This window comes from Balaenoptera acutorostrata, chromosome 1 (assembly GCF_949987535.1).
Source record: "Balaenoptera acutorostrata chromosome 1, mBalAcu1.1, whole genome shotgun sequence".
Taxonomy (NCBI): Eukaryota; Metazoa; Chordata; class Mammalia; order Artiodactyla; family Balaenopteridae; genus Balaenoptera; species Balaenoptera acutorostrata.
Window position 1 is genome coordinate 55,434,826 of NC_080064.1, and position 22,896 is coordinate 55,457,721.

A 22,896-nucleotide genomic window follows, 5' to 3' on the forward strand; every position below is an offset into this window, starting at 1 on the left:
AGTTAATGAATTTAGTGCTTTTCTGTATGGGAAGATGCAAGAGCCTGGACTTAATGAAATGATTCCTTTGCTATGCAGCTCAACTATCTAGGGCCAGTAGTCTCTTTTTTTTCTCCATCCTGAATCCCTTCAGGGTGTACCATTGGGGTGGGGGGGTAGAGGGAATGCGGCTATAGTGGCTGATGGCTCAATGGCCGCAACATCTTGTTTACTGATGTGGCAGGCGACATTCTTAGTCCACACTGCCATCCAGTGCTTCTGTAGCTGAGGCCCAGATGGAAACTTACACTATTTCAGGAGGTGCAGACCGCACAGGCCCATGATCATGACTCCAAAGCCCAGGGAGGCGAGGTGACAGCCTGACACTTGCAGCTAGGTAGTGGCAAACTGGTATCAGGTCCAGTTTACAGATTTCCTCTGTCCTGGGCTGCTTCGCTGGGATGCTCAGGTGTTCTCTGAAAGAAATGACTAGTCCATAACCTGCAATGGTCACGCCAAGTGCTGGGTGTAGAACAGAGAGTGGGTCCCCTCGTGTGGCCCATGAGGCTGCTCCAGGAGGATCCAGATAGTTCTGGGAAGAGAATGGATCACGGCCAGAGGCTTGTTAACAACAAGGCTGATAGCAATGATTCAGACATGCGTTTTTATTTTATTTTATTCCAGTCACAAAATGCTTTCGTGTTGTTTAGGCCAAATGTGTTTCTGATGCTTCCAGCCTTTGCCAAACTGAGGACCAGATCATTTGCTTGTTTTACTTATTAAGTGAGCAGCTACAGATGGCAAATAAATTGAACATTATACTTTATCACTAAAAAGTTAGAACCAAGTTCCCTGTGTTTATGGCAAGTTTCCTTTGTTCAGTAGACACAAAGATTTGTTTACATTTCCTTAGTTCTCCCTGGAAACATACTGCTTGAGCCAGCTATTACACTGATTTCAAGATGCCCTGTAACCCTTGTTTTTGTTTTAGGTAGATATGATATAGAACTTCACGGACAAATTAACCACTCTCGCCTGCAGTGTGTTAGTTATGTGATCTTGGGCAGGTGGCCTCATCCCTCAGATCTGTTCTGTAAAGTCAGGACTGGACATGGCCAGGAAACCAATCAGTTCGATGGATAATCATTCCCCATTTTTAGGCATAAGTTATTTGTGAGAAAAAGAAAAGAAAAAAATAGCTAATATAATAGCAGAAACTTTCACATGCTGTTTGCTCTGTGCCAGACCCTATTCAAAGTACTTTCCATGTATTAATTAATATAATCCTCACAGTAGCCCTATGAGGAAGATATAATTCTTTTACTAATTTCACAGGTAACAAAACTTGAGACACAGAGAGGTTAAATACCTTGCCCAAGGTCACACAGCTGATAAGTATCAGAACCAGGATGTGAATTCAGACAGTCTAGCTTCAGAGTTTGGGAGGGTTGATTTCATCTGGTGGATCAAGCCGTACTAATTTGTTTTCAATAAATTTGAGCACACCTTCAGAGAACAGTTGAAATACTCCACGCAGTTACAGAACTCTCTGTCTCTTGGCTAATTTATGTTCCTAGAAGAAAAAATTTGAAGAACTGTGTGTCTGTGATTGTGGTATCATGCCAAGTAACTGGGGTTTGGAGGCAAAAGAAACAGCTTAAAGTTCCGGCTCACCCTTTTATATTTTATGCTATGAGGGCTTGGCCAAAAAGGTTGCTGGGATTTCAGTAGCAACTTCCCATGGAGGAAGAACCAAAGAAATAAAGTAGAATTGACTTTTGTTTTCTTGACTAAAACTCAACAGTCATGTTAACCCCTGAGATGCACACCTAGACACTGTCGTCCTGGCCTCTGGGGAGTGTGGTTGATGTCGGCTGGCTTTGATAGTTAAAGAAGGTAGAAGTCTGGGAGAGGAAGCCAGGCTGTGGGGGTACCTGAGTGATGGCACCTCTTGCCACTGTGGAGACCCCTCTGAAACCATGCAACTCAGACTGGGACTCGAACCCACACACCCAGGACTCGAACCCGGCCAAACCCAGGTTGGGACTTGAAACCCACAGTCTTTTAATGGAGATCACACAGCTGGTCCCAGGACTTAACGAAGCTCAGGTTCTTGATGTCTTGTCGCAGAACGACTTCAGTTGAGAGACAAAGTGATAGGTGAGAAGTGGATTTATTTAGAGAGAGACACACTTCACAGACAGAGGGTGGGCCATCTCAGAAGGTGAGAGGCCCCGATACATGGGGTGGTTAGTTTTTATGGGCTGGGTAATTTCATAGGCTAATGAGTGGGAGGATTATTCCAACTATTTTCGGGGAAGGGGCAGGGATTTCCAGGAATTGGGCCACTGCCCATTTTTTGGCCTTTTATGGTTAGCCTCAGAACTGTCATGGTGCTTGGTGGGTGTGTCATTTAGATGCTAATATATTACAATGAGCGTATAATGAGGCTCACGGTCCACTGGAAGTCGAATCTTCTGCCATCCTGGACCTAGTTGTTTCTAACCAGTTTTTGTCATGTCCTATGGCTATGTCATTCTTTTAAAGGTTGTGCCCTGCCCCCTTCCCTCCTGTTTCACCTCCAACTCAAAGCTGGACCCATGCTACAGAAAGGACAGGAAACAGGATGTAGCCTCAAGGAGAAGGGCCTATCAGAGGATATCAGGTCAGTGAGGTACCTGGCTTCTGGAGGGAAACCATAACACCAGCCAGAACACATAGCTAAAGGTTAGACCCATTCACCAGACAATCCTGGCTGGAGTTACGGGAAGATCACAGCCCTGTGGGTGTGTGGATATTTGTAAACCCCAGCTCTTCTTGAAGGAAGAAGTTTGAATTCTATCCCCACTCCTCAGTGTGACTCAGGCTACCAAAGCAATCTGATGGGGTGGAAAGAGCTAGGTTTTGGAGCCAGAGAGAGCTGAACCAGACCTTGGCTGAGCTGTGTGGCCTTGGGCAAGTCACTTAACCTCTCTGATCCTAGGTCTCCTCATTGTTGAGCAGCGATAACAATTCCTCCTCCCTTGTGGGGTTATTGGGCAGGTAAATACTAAAGTAAAGCCCCTGGCATATGGCAGGACTTAGAGTCTATCTGTTCTTACTACTGTACTAACCAGCTTGGCTCAGTTGGACTTTGTTTAGGTGCTTGGCTGAGCCTGAGGACCCAAAGTCGTTAGTGCTAGAAGCTTTGGGCACAATGTACAACTTACTGTGTGACCATAGGGCAAGCCAGCTAATCTCTGAGACATCTCCTCTGCAGCTGGGCATCATGATAATTCCTGTGCCTTTCCTACCTCACGGGGTTATTAGAGGATAACAGGAGACAGAGTAAAAGGCATTACACAGAAGTTGTTATTATTATAAAAATAATAGAACATTGATTAATATTTTTGAGTGCTTACTTTTCGCCATATACTAGTTTAAATGCTTCCTATGCCTTGCCTGATTTAATTTTAATCCTTTCACAGTTTTGCCAGGTAGAGGGGGTGGAGCAGGGATTCACTACTAAGGATCTTGGGGGTACTTTCTGGGCTACTGATATGTTCTGTTGTTCTATATCTTGATAGTGGCATTGGTTACATGGGTACATGCATTTGTCAAGACTCGTGGGGCTGTGTAATTAAGACTGATACATTTCATAGAATATAAATTATATCTCAATTAAAAATTGAATGCATAGAATAATATATTGTAATGTGTTGTGGTTGACATGAGTAACATTATGGAAATAATTTCATTTCCTCACCACTTTGTCTGCCAGCAACCTGGCCTTCATAACCCTTATTATATCACCACTGACAGGAAGATTTTCAGCATCCTTCCCAATCTTGGGCCATGTGGATATAAATATATTGCTCCTACTTTTCCAGTTTTTCATACTTTCTCTCTTATCAAAAGTGGACAAGCTGGTAGGATCTTTGCCAGAAGGTTAAGAGGGATGTCATTTTGGGGTGAGGTAAATTTTACTTCTTTTTCTTTTTCACTGTATTGTTTGAGTTTGTAACAAGGAGCATGTATTGTTTTTTTTTACACTCTGAAACACAAAAGCTCATCTTGTCTTGGCCGAGAAAGTACATTTATCCATGGGTACCACATAGTCATTTGAAAACTTTGGGTTTTATACCATGGTTAGTAACAAATTTCCTTCCATCAGCAGACTCTATGGGTGATTGTTTAGTAGTCACAGGGTCTCGGTAAAGGGATGATTTCAACCATCCCTTGTCTGTCTCCACCATGCCGCTCCTGTTCAGTCTCTCTGTGGTCTGGGGCACACAGAGTGAGTTTGGGTTGCTTGGAGGTGCTCTCCAGCAGTCTGCCCCTCTCACCTGCCTGCTTCTCCCTGTGCACAGAGTCTTACCTGACCCTCGATGAACCGATGAATAACATCACCACGTCCCTGGGGCAGACGGCAGAACTGCACTGCAAAGTCTCTGGGAATCCGCCTCCCACTATCCGCTGGTTCAAAAATGATGCACCTGTGGTCCAGGAGCCCCGGAGGATCTCCTTTCGGGCAACCAACTATGGCTCTCGGCTACGAATTAGAAACCTTGACACCACAGACACGGGCTACTTCCAGTGCGTGGCGACGAACGGCAAGAAGGTGGTTTCTACCACTGGAGTCTTGTTTGTCAAGTTCGGTAAGCAGCTTCCTACTGGGGATGGCCTTTGGCCCTCAGCCTCCACGGGGGTGGGGAGGTACTGGGTGTGCCCAGCAACGCAGAAGCTGGTCCTCTTGTACCCATTTTAGAAGTAAGTAAACCAAGGCCCAGCAGTTAAGTACTGTGCTCAGGGTCACCCAGCCAGTAAACTGCAGAGCAGGAGCAGAGTCCAGAGAGGTCTGACCTCAGCCCCAGTTCTAAGTCACCACATCCGTGAATTCTTCTCAGCAAGAATGTTGGTTGTCCAGAGAAGTTGGGAAGGTTTCCAGCACGCAGGCCCCTTTTCCGTCCAGCTGCCATCGAAGACCCCCGCCTGCTGTTGCCATCCATGTCCTCGTGCCCATTCAGCCTCCCACTGAAACTCGCTGCATCTCGTGAGGATGCCTGCTCTGACTCATTTTTTAGCCCTTGTCTTAGCATTTTTCAGGCTCTGAACCGTGGGATATAGGCACAGTCTCACTGGTATGTTTTTTCATAGAGGTGGTTGGGAGAGCTGGAGCAAAATAATAAATTCCAGAAAAATAAATATCACCTCGGGGTGGCTGGGAACTTCAGTCTGTAATGGTTTGGCTGTCCTGATGCTCACCCTCCAATAACCCAGACTGACTGTTTCCTTTGTTTTTCTTTCATTTCTTCAGGCCCCCCTCCCACTGCAAGTCCAGGGTCCTCGTAAGTACTTACATCTTCTTTCTTGTCTTTTTAAAGCGCTTCTCCAGATTTGCTAGGGCAAACGCAATGTTGTCCTCTGCTTGGGTCAAAACACTGTGTTTCCAGATTTCATTCCATTTTGCTTTTTCTTTGCTATGAAGATTCATAGGAGACCAGCACTGGCAGTAATCTCAAGCATGGTAATGTTGATTCTGAGCAATCAAAGCAAAAAATCTACTTACATGTACTATTTTAAAATTAAGCTAACATTTAGTCACAATGGATTTGGTAAAATCAAACAAAAAAAATGAAACAGTGCTGGCTTAGGAACCTATACTCTAGTCTTTGCTTAAAAGGATCTGTTCTCCGTTTCTGCAAATATTTCTGATGCTTTAGTTATTGAACAGGTCATCTGTTGGGTGATCACTTTATTTTTATTCCCTTTAAAAAACTCAGAGGCAGAAGTTCTGACTCACCTAGGAGAAGAAAGCCCGGTGTCTGGATGAGAGTTACATGGAAGTTTGATTCATTTTGAGTCCCTTTTTAATAGAGTCTCAAGATCCAGTTTCTTTAACTGACACTATTGTTGATACATTTTTCCTTTTCTGGCTAAGGGAATCTCTTCTTTCATTGTAGGAGCATTCACTTGGCATATTTTTCTTTATGTATAATTTTTATTTGGGGGGGGAGACCCATTTATTAAAACCCTTGCTCTGCAAGAAAATATATTCCATATTTTGTAGATTTCTGAAGTAAAACTTGCCGGGTTCTGCCATAAGAGCATCAAAATGCCTGGCCTTGACTAAACCAATGGCAAATACAACAGCTGCTTAATTTGCTCTAATCCTCTCTGTGCCTCTTAATTACAGTGTGGGATATTTTAATATATTTGTGTGTCCCTGGAGGCCCAGTGGCCCACAATCCCATTAATAAAACAGGTAATGGGTAAAAATAAACATTGGCTTTCAGCCACACTGTTCTGCTATTTCATCAGCCAATTAAAGGCAACTGTTAAAGAGTCTTTAAAATCACCCAAGTGCTAACTGCATTCTACTTGCTCAGGTAGAAAATGCTGATTCATCTTAAAACAGATCAGAAGTGTGGTCACTGTGCCTTGCATTTCTTTCTCTTTTTTTTATAATAAATTTATTTATTTATTTATTTATTTTTGGCTGCGTCGGGTCTTCGTTGCTGTGCGCGGGGTTTCTTTTTAGTTGCGGCTAGCGGGGGCTACTCTTCGTTGCGGTGCACAGTCCTCTCATTACGGTGGCTTCTCTTGTTGCGGAGCACAGGCTCTAGGTTCGCGGGCGTCAGTAGTTGTGGCACATGGGCTCAGTAGTTGTGGCTCGCGGGCTCTAGAGCGCAAGCTCAGTAGTCGTGGCACAAGGGCCCAGTTGCTCCGCGACATGTGGGATCTTCCCGGGCCAGGGCTCGAACCCATGTCCCCTGCATTGGCAGGCAGACTCCTAACCACTGCTCCACCAGGGAAGCCCTGCCTTGCATTTCTTGAAGTTAATCTTTTTTTTTTTTTTTTTTTGATGAACTCACTTATTGGTTGATATGTGGAATCCTTTTGAAGTCTTATGTAAGCAAAGATGAAAACTTTTGTTACTGGCTGTAAAAATGCTTCCCACGCTGGTACCTTATTTGTTCCTGTTAATCTGAGTTTCAAATGTTGTTGATAATCTGTATCCTAGGTTGATTAATGTGGTTCACTAGTCTGCCTTTGCTATTAAGCACTGGGCTGTTGACTTTCTACCTTTTGTATTTGCATCAGAGTTCCTTTTTTTAGTATCAAGATTATTTTTAAACCATTTTAAGTCCTTACTTGAAGTTTTCATTCTTTCTTTCCTGCTACCTTTCTGAGGAACCCAGTCTATCTTTCATGGTTTTTAATTTCATACAAAGATAGTATTCTGCTTTTGTGAGCTGCTATCTATGGAAAGGGTATTGAAGTTCCTTAAGGATGCTCAACCGTAGCTAAAAGTATCCTTTGACGTCAGGCACTCTGTTTTACGTTAGCTGTCCATTTATCCATCATGTTAATCGGCAATAGCATGAAATGTACAGTTGCCATGTTTGCTTGGAGGGAGCTGCAAAAAAAATACAATCAAAGTTGGAAATCCCACAGGGCCTTCTGCAGCTCAATCTTTATCCTCAGTTTGGCATTTTGATACCCTTTTCTCGCATTCCCTTAGAAACTGGTGATGTATCCTGCTTTTTTCTCCTTTCTCAGCTGCCACCACTTACCCTATCTCTAAGAGTTCCTTTCTTCCTAAGACTTACTCCCAAATGGAATGCTAGTTCCCTTCTCTATCCTCATAGCCCTCAACAAGCAGCCAAACCTCCCTACAAGGGGACAGGCAGGACGTAACAAAATAATAGCCATATATCACCGCATTGAGGAGTGCTCTGAAAGCCTTTTGTCAAACTGCACAGTCCTTTCCCAACGCAGGAGTAAAGTGCAGTTATAAGATGGCTCTGTTTGCTTGAAGGTGGCACCGCAAGAGTTACTGCAAGGAAACCAAATGCAAGTTCATGACGCACCTGACATTTGGAACGGTGAAATATATTAGGTGTACGAAACCTGGTGAGAGCTGAGTGCCCACTGAGGCCACAGGGCTATATACCCCTGGTCTGGGATGGGCTTGTAGGGCCCTGGTGACTATGGCCCAGGAAGGCAAAGCATGTGAGGCACTCGCCACTCCCTCTAGGGACTGAATCAGGTCCTCACATGAAGCTTCCAGGATGGCATTTTAGTTTGTAGTAGGAGCAAGTTAGAGCTGTTGGTTTGGCTTCCGTTCATAGCTGCAGGCTAGCTTTCTTCTGTCATTGCTGGGTCCTGCCCACCTCTAACAATTATCGGACCTGGGGCATGAGCACAAGTGGAGGCCCACATACCACACATCTACATATTTAAATGTTGTAAATCAGGCTAGCAAACTGTTCAATGAAATATGTTCTGTCCTCCCACATTGACACATATACCTTCATAATGACAAAAGTTAAAAATACATGCAAAATTATGGTTTGTATATGACTGGAAGCCAGGTACTATCAAAAATGACTACTTTAATCATTCTTCTTCATGTCTGGATATTCTGTAAATGGGGCCAGAGATATTACATGTAATTCATAGATTGTTACATATTAGTTCCATTAAAATTTTTTTTATTGCCTTCATTTCAGCAGAATGAATACCTATGTTGTTCTAAACAAGATTTTCACATAGTGTGTATTCTTTGGACATTCTTTGGCTTGTAGGTGCATCACCCCATTTTCTGCTTTGATACTCGCATGGCATTCTCCCTGTGTGTGTCTCCAAATTTCCTCTTTCCATAAGGACACCAGTTATATTGTATTTGGACCCATCCCAATGACCCCTTTTAAGCATGATTACAGGGGTAACAGATTACCTCTGTAATCAAGTTACCCTGTTTCCAAATAAGATCACATTCTGAGCCATTGGGGATTATGACTTCAACATGTGAATTTAAGGGCACATAATTTGACTCATAACATGTAATATTACAAAATTTTTCTCAGCTATGTGAAACTTGCAAATATACTCTCATTTGTGAGAACTTTCAGAAGCACTGATTGGAATACAAAGCAAAACAGGAAAATGGATGCTCAGTTATACTGGGAATGATAGTTTGTGGTACAAGAATCTATTGCATTCAGACTGGGAAGAAGAATTTGACAAGTTGATTAATTTATCTTTTCTCTTACTGAAGTGCTTTTTTTTTTTTCTTGTTTAAGCTACTATTTTTTTTTAAACATCTTTATTGAAGTATAATTGCTTTACAATGGTGTGTTAGTTTCTGCTTTAAAACAAAGTGAATCAGTTATACATATACATATGTTCCCATATCTCTTCCCTCTTGCGTCTCCCTCCCTCCCACCCTCCCTATCCCATCCCTCTAGGTGGTCACAAAGCACGAGCTGATCTCCCTGTGCTATGCGGCTGCTTCCCACTACCTATCTATTTTACGTTTGGTAGTGTATATATGTCCATGCCACTCTCTCACTTCCTCACAGCTTACCCTTCCCCCTTCCCCCTCCCCCCTCCCCATATCCTCAAGTCCATTCTCTAGTAGGTCTGTGTCTTTAGTCCCGTCTTGCCCGTAGTTTCTTCATGACCTTTTTTTTTTTTTCTTAGATTCCATGTATATGTGTTAGCATACGGTATTTGTTTTTCTCTTTCTGACTTACTTCACTCTGTATGACAGACTCTAGGTCCATCCACCTCACTACAAATAACTCCATTTCGTTTCTTTTTTTTTTTTTTTTTTAATGATTATGCTGAGAAATCGGGGAAGCTTAGGACATGGATATGCTCTTAATCCTTTTTTTTTTTTTTTTTTTACATTTTATTTATTTATTTATTTATGGCTGTGTTGGGTCTTCATTTCTTTGCGAGGGCTTTCTCTCTAGTTGTGGCAAGTGGGGGCCACTCTTCATCGCGGTGCGCGGGCCTCTCACTATCGCGGCCTCTCTTGTTGTGGAGCACAGGCTCCAGACGCGCAGGCTCAGCAATTGTGGCTCACAGGCCCAGCTGCTCCGCGGCACGCGGGATCCTCCCAGACCAGGGTTCGAACCCGTGTCCCCCGCACTGGCAGGCAGATTCTCAACCACTGCGCCACCAGGGAAGCCCATTTTGTTTCTTTTTATGGCTGAGTAATATTCCATTGTATATATGTGCCACATCTTCTTTATCCATTCATCCGATGATGGACACTTAGGTTGCTTCCATGTCCTGGCTATTGTAAATAGAGCTGCAATGAACATTTTGGTACATGACTCTTTTTGAATTATGGTTCTCTCAGGGTATATGCCCAATAGTGGGATTGCTGGGTCGTATGGTAGTTCTATTTTTAGTTTTTTAAGGAACCTCCATACTGTTCTCCATAGTGGCTGTATCAATTTACATTCCCACCAACAGTGCAAGAGGGTTCCCTTTTCTCCACACCCTCTCCAGCATTTATTGTTTCTAGATTTTTTGATGATGGCCATTCTGACCGGTGTGAGATGATATCTCATTGTAGTTTTGATTTGTATTTCTCTAATGATTAATGATGTTGAGCATTCTTTCATGTGTTTGTTGGCAATCTGTATATCTTCTTTGGAGAAATGTCTGTTTAGGTCTTCTGCCCATTTTTGGATTGGGTTGTTTGTTTTTTTGATATTGAGCTGCATGAGTGCTTGTAAATTTTGGAGATTAATCCTTTGTCAGTTGCTTCATTTGCAAATATTTTCTCCCATTCTGAGGGTTGTCTTTTCATCTTGTTTATGGTTTCCTTTGGTGTGCAAAAGCTTTTAAGTTTCATTAGGTCCCATTTGTTTATTTTTGTTTTTATTTCCATTTCTCTAGGAGCTGGGTCAAAAAGGATCTTGCTGTGATTTATGTCATAGAGTGTTCTGCCTATGTTTTCCTCTAAGAGTTTGATAGTGTCTGGCCTTACATTTAGGTCTTTAATCCATTTTGAGTTTATTTTTGTGTATGGTGTTAGGGAGTGTTCTAATTTCATTCTTTTACATGTAGCTGTCCAGTTTTCCCAGCACCACTTATTGAAGAGGCTGTCTTTTCTCCACTGCGTATTCTTGCCTCCTTTATCAAAGATAAGGTGACCTGAAGTGCTTTTGCCGCTGCAATCCTTCCTGCTCTCCAAGCAGTGTCCATCACTTCCACTGGCAGTGGCACAACTTACAAACCTTCACAGTATACAATCATGGTTGTCTTCTGTTTCAAGGACATAGGGTAAGAGATGTTAGAGAAGTGATCCCTAGGACCAGGACGGTGTTAGTCGGTCACGGGAATGGATGTTTAAGTCTTGGATCACTGTGCCAGCACTAAGTGCCAGATCCCAAGAGGCAGAGATGTACTGCCTCTATGTACTCTATGTGTACTCTACGCATATTCAATTTATTTTCTATGTACTTTTTGTATGTGGGCCCAGGACAGGGGCCTTCTTCTTTTTCTTTTTTTTTTAATAACAATTTTACTGAGATATAGTTCACATGCCATAAAATTCACTATTTTAAAGTATAAAATTCAGTGTTTCTAACATATTCACAGTGTGATGTAACCTTCACTACTATCTTATTTTAGAATATTTTCACTATCTCATAAAGAATCTCCTCCCAGACCCTGATAACCTCTAGTCTGCTTTCTGTCTCTATGAATTTACCTGGTCTATATATTTCATATAAGTAGAATCATACAATATTTGTCCTTTTGTGTCTGGCTTCTTTTATCTAGCATACTGGTTTCAGGGTTCATCCACATTATAGCATGTGTCGGTACTTCATCCTTTTTTATGGCTGAATAATGTTCCATTGTATTCCATGTTTTGTTTATCCATTCATCTATTGGTGGACTTTTGGGTTACTGCCACTTTTTGCCTATTCTGAATAATGCTGCAATGTTCATGTACAAGTTTTTGTGGGGTGTGTGTTTTCTGTTCTCTTGAATGTATACCTAGGAATGGAATTCCAGGGGCATATGGTATTTCTATGTTTAACTTTTTGAGGAACTGCAAAACTCTTTTCCAAAGGGCTGTACCATTTTATGTGCCATTTTATACTGCTACAAAGAATGTATGAAGGTTCCAATTTCTCCTATTTTCCTTCTATTTATTTTTAATTATTATAACCATCCTAGTGGATGTGCAGTTGTGATTTTTTTTCATTGTGATTTTGATTTGCATTTTTCTAATGCCTAATGATGTTGGACATCTTTTTATGTGCTCATTAGCCATTTGTATGTCTTCTTTGGAGAAAGGGCTGTTCAAAGTCTTTGCCCATTTTTAAATTGGGTTTTTTGCCTTTTTATTCTTGAGTTGTAAGAGTTCTTCACATATTTTGGATACTGTACCCTTATCAGACATATGACTTGCCAGTGTTTTCTCCCACTCTGTGGGTGTCTTTTCATTTTCTTAATAGTGTTCTTTGAAACAAAAAAGTTTTAAATTTTGATGAAGTTCAATTTATTATTATTTTTATTTGGTTGCTTGTGCTTTTGAGAAACCATTGCCGGATACAGGAGCACAAAGATTTATTCCTATCTTTTCTTCTTACTTTTATAGTTTTAGTTCTTACATTTAGGTTTTTGGTTCATTTTGAGTTAAATTTTGTCTATGGTATGAGGTAGGAATCCAGATTCATTCTTTTGCACGTGGAAATCCAGTCTTCTCAACACCATTTGTGGAAAAGACTATTCTTTACCTATTGAATTGTCTTGGCACCCTGTTAAGAACCAATTGACAATAAATGTATGTGTTTATTTCTGGACTCTCAATTCTACTCCATTGATTGATGTCAGTATTCTTTATGCCAGTTCCACACAGTCTTGATAACTGCAGTTTTGTAGTAAGTTTTGAAATCAGGAAATGTGAGTCCTCTCTTTCAGTCAGTGTTCTACTGGAAAAACGGAGCCAGAGATTTATTGCAAGGAGTTGTCTTATGTGATTGTGTGGGCTAGCTAGCCAAGTCTGAAATCCGTAGGGTAGGGTGTCAGGAGGAGCAGGCTAGACTCTCCTCGCCAGGTAGTCATGCTGCAGTCCATAGCTATAATTTCCTCTTCATCAAGGAAGCCTTACTTCTGTGCTAAAGGCCTTTCACCTGATTGGCTCGAGCTCACTCACTTATGGACGATGATTTCCTACAGTTAGTCAGCTGACTGTAGATGTTAATCACATCTACAAAGTACCTTCACAGCAACACCTAGACTAGTGTTTGAATAACTGGGAACTATACCTTGCCAAGTTGACACATAAAACTGACCATCACATCCTCCAAAATTGTTCTTCTTTTTGAAGATTTTTTCCCCCTATTCTGAGTTCCCTTGCATTTCCATATGAATTTTAGGGACAGCTTGTTAATTTCTGCCTAGAGGCCAGCTGGGTTTTTGATACGGATAGCATTGACTCTATAGATCAATTCGGAGAGTATTGTCATCTAAACAATATTGAATCTTCCAGTGCATGAACATGAGGTGTCTTTCTATTTAATTTCTTTCAATAATGTTTTGTAGATTTCAGTGTACAAGTTTTACTCTTTTATGTTAAATTTATTCCTAAATATTTTGTTATTTTTCTTGCTATTGTATATGGGATTGTTTTCTTAATTTAGTTTTCAGATTATTCATTGCTACTCTGTAAAGATACAACTGATTTTTGTAAGTTGATTTTATATCTTATACCCTTACTAAACTCATTTATTAGCTCTGTGTGTGTGTGTGTGTGTGTGTGTGTGTGTGTGTGTAGCTTCCTTAGTATTTTCTATCATACGATCATGTCATCTGCAAATAGAAACTGTTTTAGTTCTTTCTTTTCAATCTAGATGCCTTTTATTTCTTTTTCTTGTCTAATTGCTGTGACTAGAGCCTCCTGTACAATGTTAAATAGAATTCGTGAGAACAAACATTGTCTTTTCCCTGATCTTAAGGGAAAATCGTTCATGATGCTAGCAGTGGGTTTTTTGTAGATACCTTTTATCAGGCTGAGGAAGTTCTGTCCTTTTCCTATTTTGTTGAGTATTTTTTATTATGAAAGGGTGTTGGATTTTGTCAAATGCTTTTTCTGTGTCTATTGAGATGATCACAATTTTTTGGTCCTTTATTATATATTAGTGTGGTATACTACATTGATTAATTTTTAATGTTAAACCAAGCTTACATTCCTGGAATAATTTCCAGTTAGTCATGATGTATAATTCCTTTTTATATGTTACTGGATTCAGTTTGCTAGTAATTTTTTTGAGAATTTTTGCATCTATGTTTATAAAAGGTATTGGTCTGTAGTTTCCATTTTGTATGATGTCTTTGTCTAATTCTGATGTCAGGATAATACTGACCTCTTAGAATGAGAAGTATTCTTTTCTATTTTTGAGGAAGAGTTTGTGAAAATTCTTCCTTAAATGTTTGGTTAAAATTCACCAGTAAAGCCATTTGGGCCTGAACTTTTCTTTGTGGGAAGTTTCAAAATTACTGATTCGACTTCTTTACTTGTTATAGGTCTATTCAGGTTTTCTGTTTCTTTATGAGTCAGTTTTAGTGGTGTGTGTCTTTCTAGGAATTTGTCCATTTCATCTAGATTATCTAAGTTGTTGGTATATAGTTGTTTATAGTTTCTCTTATGTTTTTTAAAATTTCTGTAATATCAGTTGTGATTTAGCTCCTTTCATACCTAATTTTAGTAACTTGTATTTTCTTTTTCTTTTTTTTCTTGGTGAAACTAGCTAGTCTAGCTAAAGGTTTGTTAATTTTATCAATCTTTTCAAAGAACTACCTTTTGTTGAAAACTGGGCATTTAAATAATATAATGTGGCAACTCTAGAAATCAGATCACTTCCCTTCTAATGTTGCTGTGTGTTGTTGTTGTTCCTGTTTGTTTAGTGACTTTCCTGGAATAATTCTGAATAGTCTATATTCCCTCATCATGTGTGGCTACTGAAGTCTCTGCTCAGTTAGCTCAGTGATCAGCTAACAATTGGACAGAGATTTCTTTAAACCAATGTCTCCCATCCTTTGCCGAGGGACTCCATGTGTGTTTTGGGGGATTACCTTTAGCACTCCAGCAGTTTATAATTCTGCCTTTGCTTTCATTTCCTGCTTGAGCATGGCCTCAAAGTTAGCCAGGGCTTTCTCAGGTCTTTCCTGGGCATGCACACAACCCCTCACATGAGTGCGTCCTTCTACATCCCCAGGAGTATGTCAGAGGTTTTCAAAGCCTGCCTATAAACATCTCATTCCTTAGATCCTCCCTTTGAGCTTTTGAGCTTTTTAGCCAGGCTCTTCTTTACCCCAACTGGTATTGTTACCCCAGACAACTGTGAGTTTTTTTCAACAAATGTCCTGGAGCTAGGGCTTTTCCCACCGAGAAGCTCTGAGTCCAGTCAAAAGAAATAATCAAGCCCTGTGAATGGGGCTTTTCCAGAATGCTGCTGGACAGGGCAAGTCATGCCGGTTCTCTGGAGATGTGGCTTTTGAGGCGCTCCAACCCGTCTGCCTCCTCCAGTGACTGCTAGGCTGCTGGCCTTCACAGCTGCTGTTGGGGGGAAGCTGCTGCTTTTCAAGGCTACTGCAGAACTCAGAAGAGGGAGATGAGAATAGGGCAAGTTAAAATTCCATAGGACTCTGATCTTACCAAATTTAAGTGTTTTTTCTTGAATAAATGCTCCTCAAGAGTATTACAAGCCTTTGGTTAATTTCCAGAGTTATGAAAATGTTGATTTTCACAATTTTTTTTTGCCACTATTGATGCTTTTATGGAGGAACAGATTTTTGGAGGTCCTTACTCTGTCATTCCATATTTCCTGCCTTCACCTGGGCATCTTATTGATGTCACGGACAATACAGGGTGGGTGCTGTCTTAGGAGGCCAGTGAGGCCCCAGGGTATTGTTCCATATGATGACAGCTTCCCTTTGTTGAATTTCTTCCCCCAACAAGGCAACGGATGGGATTTTTTTACATACATCACCTTTCTGCTCCAAAACAGCTCTCCAGGGAAGATGTTTTGATCCCCATATTATTGAAAAGGCTCACACAAGTTAAATGGCTTTAATTGGACCTAGTTCATATTCGACTTCTTCAGTTTTAATCTTCTGGGATCATTAAATTTATTAGTTGACCCCAGTGAGGCCTGGGGAGCACCAATACTATACCACTCATGTTTGCCTGAGGTCTCCTGGTATATATCTTGAGCTTTCTAACAGGCAAACAGATCCAGTACAGCAAACACTAAGCATCAGTTCAGTCCAACAAATAGTTATCAGTCACCTACAAAATGCCAGGCTCTTGTCCAAGCTCTCTGGAAACTACAAAGACCAAGCTTTTCCCTCCAACTGCTTACCCAGTGTGCTGGGGCCTTCCGCTGCCTCAGCAAGCGCTTCTGACCCCTCCACCCCCTCTTCTCCATCTCCGCTGCCACACTCCTCTTGGCCACTCTCATATCCCGTTTGAAATTCGTACTAAGGCCGCTTAACCTTCTTCCACCCTTGTCTCCTACAGGCGATTTCTCATCACAGAAACCAGAGTGAGCTTTTAAAAATAACTTCTGCCCTGTTCGGCCTCTCACCCCCCAGGACTTCCCATTTGGATCGATTCCCAACTTCTTGCCCTGATGTGTAAGGCTCCCTGCCTCCCTCTGTGGCCTCCCACCTCTGACATTCAACTCCAGCCACGCTGGCCGTGGTTCTTTCTGTTCCTTGGACTCTCCAGGCTTGTTCTGCAGGCCCTAGGATTTCTGTGTTACCCCTTCTCTCTGCCTGGAAGGCTTTGTCCCAAGATCTTGGCATGACTCACTCCTTCTTGTCATTCAGTGCTCATCTAGAATGTCACCTCCTCAGAAATGACCCCTGAATCTAAAGTAGCCCCGGGCACTTTCTATCATATAACCCTGCTTCATTTATATCAGAGTTTTTATCACTACCTAACATTTTCTTTTTTTATTTATTTGTTTGTCTGCAAACTAAGCTTCATGAGGTCAGGGCACTGTCTGCTTCATATACCAGTCTATCCCAGTCCTAGAACTTAGCCAGAATTCAGTAAATAGTCACTAAAAAAAAAAAAAAAAAGGAGGTGGGGGGAGAAAAACAACATGTAAGCATCCTTTTCTACAAGATGGCGATAACAGTACCTATCCTATAGGATTGTCATTGGCAATAATGAGACTATGGCTATGGAGTACTTAACACCTAGTAGAACTCAATAAGTATTCCTCCAATGAGTGAGATAACATTTGTTGACTGACTACACTGTTCCGCTATCTTCTGACACATGAAAAATCCCAGCATGGGGCCTGGTAGATAATTAAAGTGCAATGAATTTAAGTTGTATTTCTTTTCTTTAATCCTGTCAGGTCTCCTGCAGAATCAGTCTGTAGAAAGATCACGGTTTTAAAAAAAGTGTCTCATAGGGTTGTTGTAAAGGTTAAATAATAAGATGATGCGTGTAAAGTAGGTAGCACTGTACCTGGCGCATATTAGAAGCTTCATAATATTGACTGATGTCACCATCATCATCACTGCTATTTTAGCAAAGAGGCTATGCCTTCTTTCCAGCTGGAGTCCTTCTGGATGGTATATCCTGCTGTGAACACCAGCCAGGGACCTTGAAGCCTTTATTCCCTTTCCTCTCATTGGCCTTTGGCTTAAGTCCCTTTCTGCAGAAAGACAGAGTGACCAGCTTTGGATGAATTTTTTCCTTCTCTTATCTCAGCCACAGTGAAGAAGTGTAGCTGGGTGCCGGCCCAGCCCAGGAAGTGATAATGTAATTTTCAATTCAAGATAAACTTAAGGCCAACTTTCAACACAGCTACTCAGGCAGTTCAAGGGTGGAGATGCCCTGCAGAGGGGAGACAGGGAAGTCCGTCAGCAGCTGGCCCAGGACACAGGGGCCACGGCTCCAAGGGAAGTAGCTAACCTCCATCTCTTCATCAAACCGCTTGAGACTCAGTCCTCTGCAGAGAAGGGGCAGAGGGAGGGAATGTGGAGAGATTAGATAAGAAGGATTTCCCAATCCCACTGGGGGATGGATCCAAAAGTACAGAAGGTTGAGAAGCCAAGTTCTTATATCCCAATCCACCCCCATCACTCAACAATTCCTGCTGTATGACTAAGGTGTGGAAAGCTTCCAATTAGAACGATACTTGTGAATATTGGCAAAGTGTATGTGTGTGTGCAGGGCACATTTAAAGGGAGAAGAGGGAAGATAAGTCCTTGCTTTCTAGGTGCACATGCTCTGAAATGAGCTTCTCAGTCTATGTGTTAGTCATAAATGTATCCCCACACCTAACACAGCACCTAGCACATAGTAGGTGCTCAACAAATGTGTATTAAATTGAATATCTAAGAGTCTCTGTCCTGAAATATTTTCTCCACATATGACAAGGTTTTATTAATTTGCTTGACACATTTTTATCTAGTTCCTTCTATGTTCCAGTCTTCTGATTCTTAGAAGCTGTTTTTAAGTCATACAAGTGGATGCCAGGCAACAAAACCAATCTAAAAGTCCTCATTCAACATGATTTATACTTTCCTTTCCTGTATTTATGAGCTCTAATATCAGCTTCTGCTATAAGTTACAGAGCCAGTACTTTTCTCAAGAAATAGTAAACATCTCTACCCCAGTTCTGGCTGTGGGTGAACAGGAAGCCCCAGAGGAATCAGAGTGTGGTTTCGAGCACTGCTTCTTAAATTAATGTGATGCACATGTAAGTCACCTGGGGCCTTGTTAAAATGCAGATTCCAAAGGTGTAGGTCTGGGGTGGGGCCTGAGGTTCTGCATCGCTAGCAGGCTCCTAGCAGGTACAGGTTCTCGTGCTGCTGGTCCAAAAACTTTGAGAAACAAGGGCCTAGAGAAAAGGCAGCTGTCTGGATTCTGGTCCTTTCTGTGTCATTCACTAACCAGTGAGCCTAGACAGAATGCTTACCTCCTTTGGGCCTCAGTTTCTTTATTGGCAAACTGAAGAACCTGAGTTCAGTGTGATCCAAGAGTTCTTCTAACTCTTAATTTTATGGCTCATTGACTCAATTTGCTGTTTCCTTTATTATAGTAAGATCTCTTCGAGTTCTGAATTTCATGCAGTTCGCTCTTGCGTTCTCTTTCTCTGCTTTGAGGTGTTAATTGTCCTCTTTTTATCTGTCATGTACATCCATCCTGCCCATTCCAAGCATGATGGTGTACAGTTAGATCAATCAGTGAGAATGATTTTGCAGGGAACTTCCATGTAGGAACCCTCACCATCACCACCACCAGATTCTGCAGTGGTGTGATATTGTGCCCTTCTGGGTGAAGAGGAAATAACTATTCGTTCTGCTGGTCAGTAGCAGGCTCTGCTCACCTTGGTTAAATAGAGCAGCATTTTCCTGCCATATTTCTTCACTAGGCTCCTGCCTTGAGGGCTGAGTTCCTCTGCTTAAAGTTAAGCAAGGGGATCACAGCAGGAAACAGTGTGATGTAGTATTGGAGACAGCCCTCTGGTGTCTTCACGTGGGCATTTTTAAAGCACTGATCAGATGACCTTGTTGCCTGACTGGCAGGCCCTGAAGGCTCATAGGAAAATAAGGACACTGGTTTGCATGTGTGACTTGTGAATACAAGGTCATTACTGATTCATATACTCATAGAGCGCTACAAGAGAAACAACCGAATCTTACGACAAACACAGTAAATGAAATGTGATGAATAATCTTGACTCTGCTAAAGGTTGATGATGCTACTCAAAGATCAGCAACAGATAGAAGCTGCAGCCATGCCTAGACTGGCGGACAAAGGGTTGAGGCAGTTTTACCAGAGCCCGGGAATAGGGTCATCTGTGAAGGTCGGGATATTGGCAAGCCTGTCTCGTGGGCACTGGGGTTCCCCCTGATCTCCCAGGGCAGAAAGAAGGGGGAAGGCAACTTGGCTTCTCCCTTCCTCCCCACTTCCAAATGCCAGCCAGTGCCTCCCATTAGGGGAACTCTACAAGAAGCCAGCTGACACAAGAAGCCTGAGAATTGCAGCCTGCAGAGGTCGCCTCCCTTGTGCATGCTGAGCTGAGCAGGGGAAGGGGGAGGAATGAATCTGAGGGCACATAACACCAACATTAATACCCCAGATTGATTTCCATGCCACTAGAAAGCTGGTGTGGAGGCAGGCTAGGAGGCAACCATGAGTCAAAGATAGCATATTCAAAGTTGCTGTCCCTGCCTGATCTACGGGTGGAACCATCCAGTGGACAGTTTGGGTTGTGGAACTGGGACCTGGGATAAAAATCAGGACTGAAGGGGTAGGCATGGTAGTCATTTTGCCTAAGTTGATGGGCAAAGCTTTGCAGGGGGTGAAATTCCCAAGAGAGATTGTAAAAAGGAACAAGAATAAGAAGACCCCTTACATTTGTATGACTGTAATTTTCAGAACCTTTTTTCCTATGTCTTTTGACCTTACAGCCATCCAATAACTTTGACAGCATAGCCTGGTGCTCTACTTTCCTGCCTAGAAATAGAGACAAATTGATAAATGATCATGTCTGTGCTTTTTCTTATCATAGTAAGTTCTTTTAAATTGTGTAGAGAGGTGCTCAGAGTCTAGATCTCAATGTTTATGAACTCTTGGAGGCTAAAAACAAAGACAGAAAACTTCTAGAAATTTGCTTCTTGGGACTCTACAGACAGAATTTGCTAATAACTGGGGTAAACACGTACTGAGTGCTATTCTGTTGAAGAAACTATTGCTCTGACTGAACTTTCTCTGAACTTACAACATCCTTGTCATGATTTACTGACTTCTGAACATTGACACTTCGGTCTCTGAAGAGGGTATAAAGAATTTTTTTCAGTTAAACAAAAACAAAACAAAACAAAAACAACAACAGCAAAAAAAAAGAGTGCTATTCTGTGCCAGGCATCTTTCTAAAACCTTGTGTGAGGATGCGCTCATCAAATCCTTTGATGTAGGCATTATTAGTTCCCCATTATACAGATTAAGTAACTCACTGTGTCTTAGTCAGTCCAGGCTGATGTAACAAAGTACCATAGACTGGGTGGTCTTTAAGCAACAGAAATCTATTTCTTACAGCTCTGGAGGCTGGAAGTCCGAGATCTATCGATAGTTGCTAACATGGTCGGGTTCTGGTGAGAGCTCTTTTGCAGGTTGAAGACTGCCGTCTTCTCGTTGTATCCTCCTATGGTGGAAAGAGAGCAAGATAGCTTTCTGGGGTCCCTTTTGTAAGGGCACTAATTCTATTCATGAGGGCTTCACTCTCATGCTTAATTACCTCCCCAAAGCCTTACCTTCTAATAACATCCCTTTGGAGGTTAGATTCCAACACATGAATTTTGCCGGGACGCAAACATTTAGGCAATGCACTCACTCAAGGAGACACAGCTAGCAAAGGATGAAGCCTCACTCTGACCCCAGGCAAGTGGACCCCAGGGCTCAGGCTTTAGCCAGTCAGCTATATGCCTCCTCTGTGGGGAGACAATCAGTTGATGAACTCGTACATGAATCACACATTAGCTACTTGACGTGTCTGACTGATAAAAGGACTCCCGACACTCAATTTACCCTCATGAAACAGTCTTATTACAGACAAGGGGTACAGCACAGCAACAGCAGGACATGGATATGCAATGCAGGGGGTCCAGAGATCTCAGGTGTAAGTTTTGTCTTACAACTGGTTGCACAGGACACCCTTTGTCTCAAGGTCTCAAACCTCTACTGGCCTGCATGTGAAGCATCTGGGTACCAAGAAGCCCAAAGTCAGCTCATTGTGGAGGTCCTTTCTTAGTGAGCTGGTCACATAGGCACATTCCACCCACGTGACACAACTCAACTGATGAAACCCCAAGACCCCACTGAAACCAGGTGCAAATCATAAATCCAATTATTTTTACTAATTGATGCTGACAGGCCAATATACCCTGCCCTAAGTTGAACTCATGGTTACAGACCATCATTTATCTTTAGTAAATACATTCCATAGTGATTGCCAGTGGTTGCTAGAATTAGAAGATTAGCCAGGATCAATTCAGACCAGCTGAGATTAACCTACACTCTTCAACCCTCTTGGCTTTGCTTAGTGCATAAGTCAGGAACCTACTCCTACAACTTGGACAATGGTGAAGTAACCTAAATGTGAATGCTTGCCATTGGGATGGGAATTATTCTATAGAGAATGGAAAAGCCATCATTGGTCAGTTCTTACAAACATCTGTTACTTCAGCAGATGGCCTAGTATTTCTGTAGCCAACTTCTAATGTCCCTACCCTTTGCTAAGTATTCCAAGACTGTACCAGGTAGCCGTTCTATGTGCTTGCACGAAGCCCTAGCTTTGTCTCAAGGCCATTAGAATATAATATGATGAGTGCTGTGATATTTATGTGTGTCTCTAGAACAATGCTGCCCATCAGAAACATAATGCAAGTTATATATGTAATTTTAAACTTACTAGTAAAAAAAAAATATTGTAATTGCAACATGAAATCAGTATAAAAATCATTAATGAAACATTTTGCATTCTTTTTTCTAATTTTCAAAATCTAGTGTGTAACTTATATTTGCAACCCATCTTAATTTGGATACTAAATTTTCATCAGAAATACTTGATCTGGGGAATTCCCTGCCATCCAGTGGTTAGGACTCCGCGCTTTCACTGCCAAGGGCACGGGTTCAATCCCTGGTTGAGGAACTAAGATCCTGCAAGCGCACAGTGCTGACAAAAAAATAAATAAGTAAAACAAAACAAAGAAATACTTGATCTGTATTTATGCTTTATAAAATTAACAATTAAAATCATAGATTCACATTCCCAAGTTGTTCCAAATATGCTCAGTTTTCCAATAACCAAATTTAATAACCAAATTTAATAACCAATAACCAAATCGAATCCAATAACCAAAAAATCATTTTTCCTTAATATTCACATCCACATTACAAAACTGGTTTATCATTTTTAGAAGAAATGATTTGACTTTGAACCATAAGGATATGAGTTTCTAAACTATGTCTATCCACATTAAGTAAATTCACTAAATCTTTTTTTTTTTTTTAATTATTATTTATTTATTTATTTATTTTTGGCTGTGTTGGGTCCCCGTTTCCGTGCGAGGGCCTCCTCCAGCTACGGC

The 22,896-nt window shown here is 41.6% G+C and overlaps 1 protein-coding gene across 4 annotated transcripts in view; it reads left to right on the forward strand.

Moving 5' to 3' along the window:
* Positions 1 to 22,896, forward strand: part of ROR1 (receptor tyrosine kinase like orphan receptor 1) — a 402,887-nt gene that overhangs the window by 270,772 nt on the left and 109,219 nt on the right. For all 4 annotated transcript variants that reach the window (XM_057551680.1, XM_057551682.1, XM_057551685.1 and 1 more), the window contains exons 3-4: positions 4,329 to 4,616; positions 5,276 to 5,306. In XM_057551680.1, the coding sequence (XP_057407663.1) occupies positions 4,329 to 4,616; positions 5,276 to 5,306 (319 nt within the window). The remainder of the gene's footprint in view (positions 1 to 4,328; positions 4,617 to 5,275; positions 5,307 to 22,896) is intronic.